The sequence below is a fragment of the Theropithecus gelada genome, chromosome 10, assembly GCF_003255815.1.
Source record: "Theropithecus gelada isolate Dixy chromosome 10, Tgel_1.0, whole genome shotgun sequence".
NCBI lineage: Eukaryota > Metazoa > Chordata > Mammalia > Primates > Cercopithecidae > Theropithecus > Theropithecus gelada.
In genome coordinates, this window is record NC_037678.1 from 8,003,456 (window position 1) to 8,016,670 (window position 13,215).

The 13,215-nt window shown below is 47.9% G+C and overlaps 1 protein-coding gene across 3 annotated transcripts in view; it reads left to right on the forward strand.

The window, feature by feature from the left end:
- The window catches only part of POLDIP3 (DNA polymerase delta interacting protein 3), a 30,287-nt gene extending 17,810 nt beyond the window's left edge, over positions 1-12,477 (forward strand). For 2 of the 3 annotated variants that reach the window (XM_025399404.1, XM_025399405.1), the window contains 5 exons: positions 707-886; positions 1,454-1,531; positions 5,351-5,480; positions 9,743-9,809; positions 10,224-12,477. In XM_025399404.1, coding sequence (XP_025255189.1) covers positions 707-886; positions 1,454-1,531; positions 5,351-5,480; positions 9,743-9,809; positions 10,224-10,401 — 633 coding nt within the window. In that variant the 3' untranslated portion in view covers positions 10,402-12,477. The remainder of the gene's footprint in view (positions 1-706; positions 887-1,453; positions 1,532-5,350; positions 5,481-9,742; positions 9,810-10,223) is intronic. The other variant, XM_025399406.1, reaches the window with a different exon arrangement.
- Positions 12,478-13,215: the final 738 nt, after the last annotated feature.

Below are 13,215 nucleotides of genomic sequence, written 5' to 3' on the forward strand. Positions count from 1 at the left end.
GGCTGTGTGTGGTTCCTCTGGATGGCCAGAAGAGGAACCAAAAAGCTGAGTTCTGGGCCTTCTTAAGTGTGGTGATCAGCACACTGTGATAGAAGCATATCTGGGAATGAACTTGGCCTCAACCTTTTGGCCTTTTAATTTTTCAGCTTTATTAAGAAAACAAAGGAATAAAATCATGGCTACTCCATAGGCATAGCGGCTCTTTTACATTTTTTGTATAGATGAGGTTTCACTGTGTTGCCCAGGTTGGTCTTGAACTTCTGGCCTCAAGCAGTCCTCTCACCTCAGCCTCCCAAAGTGCTGGGATGACAGGTGTGATCCACTATGCCTGGCCAAGCGTTTGGCCTTCTGACCAGCCTCATTATTGTAGAATTTTTAGAAAGTCTAAGTGGTATGGGTGAGTCTGTGGCTCTTAGGTAATTTTCCAGGTCAGGGCTGTATGGAAGCTTCCTGCCAAGAGCTTCTAGCACTGTGGAGAGTGGCTTCTGTGAGTGCGCGCTCAGGCTGTGTGTTTTTTTCTCCCCCTGCCCCTTCACTACGGGATGTCACTGGCAGCCGGCAGCTTTTTTGGCTCCAGACCTCTAATAGAATTGGAGAGCTGGGAGGCGTAGAGGGTTCATGCTCTCAGCAAGTTGTCAGCCCCTTGGGGCTTCTTCAGAACATTCCAGGTCTGGCTTCTCAGATTCTTTTCTGTCTCTTTGTTTAGGCTGGGCTAAGTAGTTCCAAGCTTTCCATGTCCAAGGCCCTCCCTCTTACCAAAGTGGTTCAGAATGACGCATACACAGCTCCTGCTCTCCCTTCCTCTGTTCGAACAAAAGCCTTGACCAACATGTCCCGGACACTGGTGAACAAGGAAGAACCCCCCAAAGAGCTGCCACCTGCTGAGGTGAGGTGACGGTGGTGACCACAGCAGTTGGGGTCAGGAGGGCTGTATGCTTATATGTATCTCATTGTGTCCCCACAACACCTTTGTGAGGTGGGCATTGCCACCCCCATTCTACAGATGAGCAAACCAAGACCTAGGGACTCTTACTCTCGAAGACCTTGCAGGCCGCTGGGGACAGCAGACCTGCTGAGAGGTTACGGTATCTGGTGATATGTTAGACTCTCCCAGAAGAAAGCTGTTAGGAGTGCTGAGGACAGAGCATCTCATTCCAGTTGGGAAATCTGGGAAAAAGGGCTCTTTTAGCTGAGTGGGTCTGGAAGCATGAGCAGCCTTCAGGTAGAGGCTCAGGGCCTGAGAGGCTTGCGTATTTGGGAGATGGAAAAGGGTCCATGCTTTTAGCATAGAGTGGTGGGGGGTGTAGTGGACACTGAAGTTCAGGGGGCCCAGTTGTGGTAACTCTCCATGGAGCTTTCCTCTGAGCCTTCCTAGTCACGTGCCTGGAGGAATTTCTGTTGTGGGAATGCTTATCAGCTATCCAGCTTCTGGTAACGCTCTTGTCTGTGACAGCCTGTTCTCAGTCCATTGGAAGGCACCAAGATGACTGTGAATAATCTGCACCCTCGGGTCACGGAGGAGGACATTGTTGTAAGTACTGTGACCTACCAAACATTTAAATCTCAAACCGCCTCTGTGGCAAATGTCTCTTAAGACCCACCCTCAGGTTTGATGACTGCTAGGACTCACCAGACTCAGCATATAGTCACACTCAGGGCTGAGACTAATGACAGCAAAAGGATGCAGAGCAAATGGTTCATGGGGTGAAGCTGGGGGGAAACCAGGCACAAGCCTCCAGAGGCCACTCCCAGCAGAGTTGCACAGGATGCTGGGTGCAACTCGCAGCAAGTTGTGACAACACATGTGACACCAGGGAAATTCATTAAAGACTCGGTGCCCAAAGGTTTTATTGGGGACTGGTCACTTCGGCATTCTTTGTGTAGCACGTACCAAAATTCCAGACTCCCAGAAGAAAAGCAGCTGTTGAGTAGAAACCATGTTGTTTGCACAGTCCAGGCACAGTGAACTGTGGGGTGGCAGGAGCCCTTCTGAGATCCGAGTTCCCAGATGCCAGCCAAGGGCCACCCCTGGAATCGGGCCTTTCAAACAGTAGCAGTCAGCCCAGCTGCTTCACTCTTCTGCGCAGCTTCTAACCAAGGCCAGGTGCCTGGCCTGAATGTCAGAGTCAGGGGATATCTGTGATGTAATGGGTCCTAAATGGGATCCTTTAGTCCCACTGGGCAATATCCAGTAGTTGTGTTTTCCTATGAGTCTTTGGAACGTTCTGTGTCCTTTGGAGGTTTTACAAGATGATTCCAAAGTGAAAGAGGAGAGATGGACTGGTGGTATCCACCTTCCTGGTCCAGCCTGTCCCACCCATGGCAGTCATGGGCAAAACCTGTCAAGTGCCTGTGAGTGGGGTTCTGGATGCAGCTAGGACTTTTTTCAACATCATTTTCATTCAGGCTCTTTTCTAAACTAAAAGAGCCATTAGTTTAGAAATCCAGGCATCCTTTGAACTGTCAGATCACAAAATGAATACAGTTGGAGAATCCAGCCTCTCCCTGCAGTTGAGTCCCAGACTAACAGACTGCACTGGTCACTACATTTGTTAAAATCTTTTTGTTTTGTTTTGTTTTGTTTTGTTTTTGAGATAGAGTCTCACTGTCACCTAAGCTAGAGTGTAATGGTGCGATCTCGGCTCACTGCAACCTCTGCCTCCCAGGCTCAAGCAATTTTCCTGCCTCAGCCTCCCGAGTAACTGGGATTAGAGGCACCTGCCACTACACCTGGCTAATTTTTGTATTTTTAGTAGAGACAGGGTTTCACCATGTTGGCCAGGGTGGTCTCGAACTCCTGACCTCAAATGATCTGCCCGCCTTGGGTTTTTTTTGTTTTGTTTTGTTTTTTTGTTTGTTTTTTAAGACGAGTCTTGCTCTGTGGCACAGGCTGGAGTGCAGTGGTGCAATCTTGGCTCACTGCAACTTCCGCCTCCTGGGTTCAAGCAGTTCTCATGCCTCAGCCTCCCTGGTAGCTGGGATTACAGGCACGTGCCACCACACCCAGCTAATTTTTGTATTTTTCAGTAGAGACGGGGTTTCACCATGTTTGCTATGCTGGTCTTGAACTCCTGACCTTATGATCTGCCTGCCTTGGCCTCCCAAAGTGCTGGTATTAAAGGTGTGAGCCACTGTGCCCAGCCCAGCTGAGGTTAAACCTTTTTTTTTTTTTTTTTGGAGACAGAGTCTCGCTTTGTCGCCCAGGCTGGAGTGCAGTGGCAGGATCTCAGCTCACTGCAAGCTCCGCCTCCTGGGTTCCCGCCATTCTCCTGCCTCAGCCTCCCGAGTAGCTGGGACTACAGGCGCCCGCCACCTCGCCCGGCTAGTTTTTTGTATTTTTTTAGTAGAGACGGGGTTTCACCATGTTAGCCAGGATGGTCTCGATCTCCTGACCTCGTGATCTGCCCGTCTCAGCCTCCCAAAGTGCTGGGATTACAGGCTTGAGCCACCGCACCCGGCCTAGGTTAAATCTTAATTATGAAACACACACATGCTGTGAAATGGGTCCCTCGTACGCCCTTCTCCTTTACAGGGACAGTGCAGTGAATGGTGCATATGAGGATGGAAATTGTAGCTTGTTTTGTGTAATACTTGACAAGTCATTAAGAATTAAAGCTGATTGCTGGGTGCAGTGGCTCACGTCTGTAATCCCAGCACTTTGTGAGGCCGAGGCTGGTGGATCACCTGAGGTCAGGAGTTCGAGACCAGCTTGGCCAACATGGCGAAACCCCATCTCTACTAAAAATAGAAAAATTAGCCAGGCGTGGTGGTGCGTGCCCGTAGTCCCAGCTACTCGGGAGGCTGAGGCAGGAGAATCACTTAGAACCCAGGAGGTGGAGGTTGCAGTGAGCCGAGATCACACCATTGCTCTCCCGCCTAGGTGACAGAGTGAGACTCTATCTCAAAAAAAGGAAAGAATTAAAACTGTTTATAAGCGTAATAACGACTGCCATTTATTGAGTACTTGCTATGTGCCAGTCACTTTAGGCAGACTCCTGGGAGATATATAATGGTGGAAAACTGAACACCAGTCATGATCAGCGCTCAGGGGAGATTGCCAGTAATAATCATCCTCTCTCCTCTTCTACCCAAATAGGCAATGTTAAAAGGACAATGGAAATAAAATTGGAATTACACCTACTATTTATAGTTGGCCCTTCATATCTGTCGGTTCTACATCTGCAGATTTAGCCAACCACTGAATGAAAATATTCAAATTTTTTAAAATAACAGTATAATGAGAAATAATACAAATTTTAGAAATACAGTATAACAACTATTTATATAGCATTTACATTGGTATTGTAAGTAATCTAGAGATGATTTAAAGTATAGTGGACAATGTGCATAGGTTATACGTAAATACTACAGCATTTTATAGCAGGGACTTGAGCATCCACAGATTTTAGTATCTGTGAGTGGTTCTGGAACCAGTCTCCCACAGGTGCAGAGGGACATCTTGTTGTGATATTTACCATTAAAAACAAATCATGTCAAGGACCTTTTCATAAACCTTCTTTTGGCCCTCACAGCAACCTTGTGAAGGCAGTTGCAGGTGAAGAAATGGCGTGAGTGCTAGTCAGGCTCTGTCTGTCTTCACATTCTGCTCCCTCTCTGGCCTTAATTGTCTTGTCTGTAAAACGGGGTGGAGATTGGAGTCAATGATGTGTGCAAAGCACTGCTTAAAAATGATCTCTGTTGAGCTTTCCAGTAACCCTCGAAAGTAAGCTAGTTCTTTTTATTTTCAGAAGAGGAAACAGGCTTAGAGAAGTTAAGTAACTTGCTAGATGTCCCATAGCAGATAGGAAGCAAAGCCTGGGGGATCAAACTCAGGTCTGACTTAGAGTGACCAACTGTCCCAGTTTTGCTAGGGACTCTCCTGGTTTTATCACTCAAAGTCTTATGTCTAGGGAAACCCTTCAATCCAGCCAAACCAGGACTCTGGGTAGAACTTCAGAATTTGTATTTCTAACAGATTCTCAGGTGACATGTTAGCAGCTGTCTTTCTTTGTATACATGTATTCTCATGACAGGGCTCTCTGAGAAAATTTTCATAACTATTTTATCCCTGTTGAGGTGGGCACTGAAGACTTTGGTGGTGGCTTGCTGGGAGATCCCAGGTGATCCAAGTCTTGTAAACCCAGCCCCTTTCCCACTGCTGACTTCATCTGGTGCTGTGTTGAGGCCTGTGGATGTCTCAAGAGCACCACCTAACGTGGAACCTCCCTGCAGTCTCAGGCACAGGGGCATATTTAGCTGCAGTGGAGCCACCACACCCCAGGGCCTTCAGAGTGTGTGAGTGGCAGGCGGTGAGAAATCCTTCCCTAATCCCAACCCCTCTTGTGTGCAGGAACTTTTCTGTGTGTGTGGGGCCCTCAAGCGAGCTCGACTGGTCCATCCTGGGGTAGCAGAGGTGGTGTTTGTGAAAAAGGACGATGCCATCACCGCATATAAGAAGTACAACAACCGGTGTCTGGACGGTAAGTTAGGGAGAAGGCAGTCCTGTGACCCTCCCACTCCTCTCTACTTGCTGTCAGGTAGCAGGCTTTCCAGAGGAAGTCTCTCTGAGATGGGTGGAACCCATCTCCGGGGCCTCGTCTGCACCAGGAACTGCTGTGCAGTCTCTGAGTAGTCCTGAGCTGTGGGTTACACAGGGCCCTGGATTTTCACCCAGCCCTTAAGCTTTTGAGCCCAGCAAAAAGGAAAACAGCGTTTCTCTGTGGATGGTTCTCTTAAGCGATTTTGCCAGGGAGGCCAAGAGGCACAGCCGTTCCCTCCAGATGTTGATCTGCTTAGTGCTAGGGCAGACGTTCCTCAAAGCCCTGGAGTCTTGTCTGAATGTTGGCTCCTGGGTGGGAGCTGCTCCTAGTGGGTAAACAACAGACTTTATTGACTTGAGGTTCGTATTTTTCATCTCCAGAGAGCCTGTAGAGAAGAATTCTGTCTGCCATGTTCCTTTTCCACTCATTTGTTCTTTCAGTATGTATTGAGTGCCTACTGTGGACCAAGGCCCTGTGCTAGAAGTGGAGAAGCAGAGACTAATGAAACAATACAACAGTAAAAAAATTACAAATAAAAGACCTAGAGCTTTGGCTAAATCTTGGCACCTGGGTGAACTCCCCTGGGTGAGTCAGTGGAGTTCCGATTTGCATTTCCCCGTGGCTAATGATGTTGAGCACCTTTTCATGTGCTTATTGGCCATTTGTATGTCATTAAAAAAATTATTTTTAATTTTGTTTTAAATTTTAAATTTCTCTTGTTTTTTCTTATTTTGTCATATTGGATGTGGAAAGATACTTTTCTTTTTTTTTTTTTTTTTTTGAGTTTCTCTCTGTAGCTGGGGTGCAGTGGCATGATCTTGGCTCACAGGAATCTCTGCCTTCCATGTTCAAGCGATTTTCCTGCCTCAGCCTTCCAAGTAGCTGGGACTACAGGCACGCGCCACCACGCCCAGCTAATTTTTTTGTATTTTTAGTAGAGATGGGGTTTCACCATGTTGGCCAGGCTGGTCTCAAACTCCTGACCTCAGGTGATCCGCCCACCTCAGCCTCCCAAAGTGCTAGGATTACAGGCGTGAGCCACCGTGCCTGGCTATCTTCTTTGGAGAAATGCCAGTACAGAATCTTTGTCTGCCTTTTAGGTTCTTTTTTATTATTGAGTTGTAAAAGTACTTTACATATTCTTAAGTCCTTTATCAGATAAGTGATTTACTAATATTTTCTCCCATTCTGTAGGTTTTTTTTTACTTCTGCTTGTTAATGTATTCATACGCTGTATAAGGACTTTTTGGTTAACAACAGACCACATATATGACAGTGGGCCCATAACATTATAATACCATATTTTTACTATATTTTCTCTATGTTTAGATGTACAAATACAGTTGCCTACTCAGTAGAGTAACATGCTGTACAGCCAGGTGTGGTGGCTCAAGCCTGTAATTCCAGCACTTTGGGAGACTGAGGCAGGAGGATCACTTGAGCCTAGAAACTTGAGACCAACCTGTGCAATGTGGCAAGACCCTGTCTCAAAAAATAAATTAGCTGGGCATGGTGGCGTGTGCCTGTAGTCCCAGATGCTGGGGAGGCTGAGGTGGGAGGATCACCTGAGCCTGGAAAGTTGAGGCTATAGTGAGCTATGATCATGCCACTGCACTCTGGAATGTATTCCCATGGTTAAATGATACATGACTATATGTGCATTTACAGCTATATATTCTAAGCATTGCTTTAACTGCATTCCATATCATGCCTTCATTTTCATTCATCTTGAATTATTTTCTAATTTCCCTTGTGATTTCTCCTGTGACCCACTGGTTATTTAGGATTGTTTCAATTTCCATATATTCATGAATTTTCCAGATTTTCTTTTCTTCTTTGAGTGTTTAAGGAGAATATGTATTTTCTTGTTGTGGGTGGAGTGTTCTGTACATGTCTATTATGTCTAGTTGCTTTGTCATGTTGTTCAAGTGTTGTTTCATTGTTGATCTGCCTGGTTCTATCTAGTATTGAAAGTGAAATATGGAGTGTTTTGTTTTGTTTTTTTGAGACGGAGTCTCCCTCTGTCGCCCAGGCTGGAGTGCAGTGGCATGATCTTGACTCACAGCAACCTCTCCCTTCTGGGTTCAAGCAGTTCTCCTGTCTCAGCCTCCCAAGTAGCTGGGATTACAGGTGCACGCTGTCACGCCCAGCTAATTTTTGTATTTTTAGTAGAGATGGGGTTTTTACCATGTTGGCCAGGCTAGTTTCAAAGTCCTGACCTCAAGTGATCCGTCTGCCTAGGCCTTCCAAAGTGCTGGGATTAGAGGCATGAGCCACTGCGCCCGGTAAGATCTTTATTACTGTTTGTCTGTTCTTTTCACTTCTGTGTATTTTTATTTCATATATTTGAGGCTCTGTTGTTACTTGCATATATGTTTGATTATATTCTTCCTGATGAATTGACCCTTTAATTAAATTTAAATCCCTCTTTACCTCTAGTAACTTTTTTATTGTTGTTTTAAAGTCTATTTCATTTTATATTACTAATAGCTAATAAGTAAAAGACCAGCTTTCCTAGGGTTGCTGTTTGGGTAATATATCTTTGTTCACGCTTTTTTTTTTTTTTTTTTTTTTGAGATGGAGTCTCGCTCTGTCACCCAGGCTGGAATGCGGGGGCATGATCTTGGCTCACTGCAACGTCTGCCTCCCAGGTTCAAGTGATTCTCGTGCCTTAGCCTCCTGAGTGGCTGAGACTACAGGCGCGCACTACCACACCTGGCTAATTTTTAGTATTTTTAGCAGAAATGGGGTTTCTGCCATGCGGGCCAGGCTGCTCTCAATCAGCTGGCTTCAAGTGATCTGCCCATCTCAGCCTTGCCAAGTGCTGGGATTACAGGCATGAGCCACCATGCCTGGCCCACTCTTACTTTCAATCTTTTTCTCTCATCGACTGTAAAAATGTGTTTCCTAGGCTGGGCGTAGTGTCTCACGCCTGTAATCCCAGCACTTTGGGAGGCTGAGCCAGGAGAATCACCTGATTGGGAGTTCAAGACTAGCTTGACCAATATGAGGAAACTCCATCTCTACTTTACAAAATTAGCCAGGCATGGTGGTACATGCCTGTAATCCCAGCTAAACGGGAGGCTGAGGCAGGAGAATCACTTGCACCTGGGAGGCAGAGGTTGCCGTGAGCTGAGATCGTGCCACTGCTCTCCAGCCTGGGCAATAAGAGTGAAACTCCATTTCAAAAAAAAAGAAAGAAAAATGTGTCTTTTTAAAATTTTAATTCAATCTGACAATCTGTCTTTGGATTGGATTATTTAAGCCATTCATATTTAATATTGATAATTAGGTTTGTTTCTTCCATTTTACTTTGTTTGTTTGAGACGGAGTCTCGCTCTGTTGCCCAGGCTGGAGTGCAGTGGCGCGCGGTCTCTGCTCACTGCAGCTCCGCCTCCGAGGTTCACACCATTCTCCTGCCTCAGCCTCCCGAGTAGCCGGGACTACAGGTGCCCACCACCATGCTTGGCGAATTTTTTGTATTTTTAGTAGAGACGGGGTTTCACCGTGTTAGCCCGGATGGTCTTGATCTCCTGATCTTGTGATCCGCCCGCCTTGGCCTCCCAAAGTGCTGGGATTACAGTCGTGAGCCACCGCGCCTGACCGCATTTTACTTTTTTGTTCCTCTTCAGTGGCTTTTCTTTCCCATTTTTTTCCTAATATTTTAATTCCTTTCATGATGTATTCACTAACTTAACTCGAGTAAGACATGGAAATGTTACTCCCAGATGGCCTTGTTTCTTCTTCCTCTTTTTTGTGCTATTGCCATTACACACGCTGTGCTTTGTATGCAGTGGGAGTGTGGTCTTCCTAGTGCTTCATCCTGTGTAGATAGAGTAGAAGCCTGTGCGAATGCTTTTCATCATCTTTTCACTGAATTTGAGAGCATAAACCTTTTCCCTTACTACTTGGATGGCTTCACATTGAGTCTCATTTCTCCTTCACTTTCACTCATCTCCTCCTGTATGAAGCAAGGTTTGTGGCCACTTTGCCTCTTGGTGCGCCATTGCTGAGGTTTCCTCACGCTTTGGATTTTCTTAGTGTCTGGCTTGATTGGAACCTAGCAGCCAGGTCTCCATCTGCGGAGCCAGAACCGCCGTGGTGGGTGTGTTGACCGTTGATAATGGAGGTACAGCCCTTGTCCTCTTGTGTGAGGAGCTGAGGTCTCAGAGCAGAGCCTTTTTCTTTCTCTGGTTTTTCAGGGCAGCCGATGAAGTGCAACCTTCACATGAATGGGAACGTTATCACCTCAGACCAGCCCATCCTGCTGTGAGTTCCAAAGGCGGGGTGCTGGGGAGAGGGAACTCCGTCCATCTCTTTTTATTCTAATGGGTAAACTGCCTGCATCACAGCTCCCCTTCATCCCCCCATCCCGTTTCCTTTGTTCTAATGGCAGCTGGTTGTTTCAAATGCTTAAACTCAACCAAAATGGTTTGCTTTGTCATTTCCCCAGGGGTTGACCCTACAGGGGCTAGCATTATGATCTCGTTCTCAGCCTTCTGATTTAGAAATATCTGAGTGGAAGGTGGCTGCTTGGGTCTCCCAGCTGTGTGCATTATCATCATCCTAGGAACACAGAACTCCACCTCATGATTGGCTCTGATGGAGACAGAGCCAGATGCTACCCCTCTTTTTGTTCCCCAATTAGGTTTTTTTTTTTTTACCCTTCTCTGCTCTCCACAGGCGGCTGAGTGACAGCCCATCGGTGAAAAAGGAGAGTGAGCTGCCTCGCAGGGTGAACTCTGCCTCCTCCTCCAACCCCCCTGCCGAAGTGGACCCTGACACCATCCTGAAGGCACTCTTCAAGTCCTCAGGGGCCTCTGTGACCACGCAGCCCACAGAATTCAAAATCAAGCTTTGAGCAGGGGAATGAGGCAGCTGGAAGTGGGGGCAGAGGAGGGTGGCTCTGTTTCCCCAAGGCAAAGCTTATGACCAACGGGCCATCGGACTGGAGACCCCTGATTGTGGGAAGGGTCACCATGGGTAAAGAGCTTCCTCACTGGATGGGACCCGCATTTCTGTGTTGTGTTCTGCCATGTGCTTTCTCTGTACGTTAACGTTTCCTGTAGTATGTTTCTTCTCCATCTCATCACCAAGTTAGGCTTGTGTTTTTCAGTGTGCCTCCGCCAGCCTCAGCCCCAAGCTGATTTCTTATCTGGAAATGGTACACTGAATTCTCTGGGTGGCTTTCTTGTGGCCCCATGGGATGCAGGGCGGGGGCTGTCTGAAGGACCCTGCTTTTTCCAGGGGCCGATGGGCTGCCTGTCCTTTGTGTGTATTAAGCTTTTCAGACAACGGAGGGGATGGAAAACCCTGATATCCTGATGGGAGCCAGGTCGGCCTGAGAGCTGTGCCGCTCCTCTGCCTGGTCATTGGAGGTGCCTGGGTGGGGAGCAGGTCTCAGGCCTCTTGTCCTCTCCCCAGTGGCTCCAGGCCTCACTAATGGCAAGGGCAGGATGAGGCTCACCGCTGGGAAGAGTGTCCAAGCTCTTGGCTTGGAGGCCCGTGCTGTCTCCGCCCAGAGGAAATGCTCCAGAGTTCACCTTTCCCTTTTCCTTGAGTTGTGCTGAATGCCCTACCCTAGCTCTCTTTCCCTTCTGGATGTCTCTGCTAGGAGGGGGTTGTGCTGTGAGCCCTCCTGGTTCTCACCTCGCCTGGCACTCATCACACCCTGGTTTTGTGCAGCTGCCAGCTCTCCTCTGGTTGGGCCTTTCAAAGGTTCAGCCTCCCATTCTGCAATGCTGTGGGTTTGGAGCTTATTTGAATGGAAGAGGTCGGTTTGCTCCTGGCTCTCCATTTCTGGCCTAAGTTGTCTACAGGACAGTGGTCAGGAGTGCCTGGAGGCATATATCCAGCTGCCACCAAGGGGCACTGTTTGTTCCCACTTACGTGAGTGACCCATCCATCCATGACCAGAGGGTTATTTTCCTGCCTTGGCAGAGGAGGAGTCAAGGGAGCAGGGCAGCTCTACCAGGCAAGCTGTTTCCCCAGTATAGGCACAGGCAGTTGGGACAAAACTACAGAGCCCAGGGGCAGTCCCTGAATGACCAGGCCAGTGTTGTCCCTGGTGTCACTGAGTGGTCCCCTGCTGGTTTGCTGGGAATGAAGGGAATCCAGGCTGGCAGAGCTGGAACCAGTTGGGGAGCACAGTTCTGGGAGCTCTGCAAAATCAGTAGCAAGTGCTGGGAAAGGCGCATGCCAGAGATACTCAAGAGTTCCCGAGACTTGCTTGAGGCTGACCCAGTGAAGAAAAACTCAGAGACTCATGTTTCCAGAGGTCAGTCTGTCAGGCAGGAAGGACCCAGGGTTTGAACTCAGCTTCAGTCTGCAGACTCTGAGGCTGTCCAGGCCGGGAAAGTCCAAGGAAGGGGCCTGGTGGTGCTCCACTTCCAGTTCTTTAAAGAATGCTGCTTTTTATTCTCTTAACCCCTTCAAGTGGGTGCAGACTTCTCGTTAGCAGCTGGAAGACATTCCTCCCACACTTTACCCTTCCTGGCCCAAGAGAGCATCCAGAAGGCAGTAGGACCTGGTTTTTCAGGTACTGGGAACAGGGGACTCAGTGCTTGGACTCTGCTTAGGGTGGGGACGGTAAATATCCTGCCTGCATGGCTTTACCCTCCCTCTGATCCCAAAGCGGGGATCTTCTGGTTGTCACAGAGTTTGATTGAGTCCAGCTGCAGCCACGTGGCCATCTGGAGCTGGTGCTGTAGGTGACCATCTGGTACATTGAGGGGACCTGTTTGCTGCCTCTACTCTATAAGCAGTAATCTTGGGAGACCGGGAAGAGAAGGTGGTGGGCTAGTCCTGTGTCCTCCTTCACTTCCCATGCCCCTGTGTTACCCGTCTGTGTCTCCCGTGCAGAAGGAGAGGAAGAGGCATTAAGGGATGAAGGGTGATTATGTATTATCCATTTCTGAATAAACATTTGGTATTCCTACCTTTGAGTTATCTTTTTTTTTTTGAGACAAAGTCTCACTTTATTGCCCAGATTGAAGTGTAGGGGCACTATCTTGGCTCACTGCAACCTCCGCAGCCAGACTCAAATAATCCTCCTACCTCAGCCTCCCAATTAGCTGGGACTACAGGCGTGCATCACCATGCCTGGCTAATTTTTGTAGAGATGGGGTTTCACCATGTTGCACAGGCTGGTCTTGAACTCCTGACCTCAGGTGGTCTGCCTTCCTCAGCCTCCCAAAGTTGGAATTACAGGCATGAGCCACCACACCCAGCCAAGGGTTTTGATCTTCAGGGATTTCAACATTTGGAGTGCAACTTAATTATTTAAAAAATAGGTTCTTGATATGATACCCAGGATGGTCTTTAACTCCTGGGCCCAAGTGATCCTCCTGCTTCGGCCTCTCAAAGTGTTGGGGTTACAGGCATGAGCCACTGCTCCCCTCCAGGGATGCAAATTATTTGATACTCCTTTCTTCAGAAGATGGGGTCCCATGCCCATCCTGAACCCAAGTGTGCTCTGTTACTACTTTGACCAGATGTGACTTTGCCATTTCTGGGCCTAGGCTTTCAAAGACTGTCACTTCCCCATTTTCTGTGTGTGGAACATTCTCTGGGAGTCTTGACACACCACATTAAAAGTTGCCTGTTGGGGCCAGCACGTTCACTCACTCCTGTAATCCCAGCAGTTTGCAAGGCCGAGGCAGGCAGATCACATGAG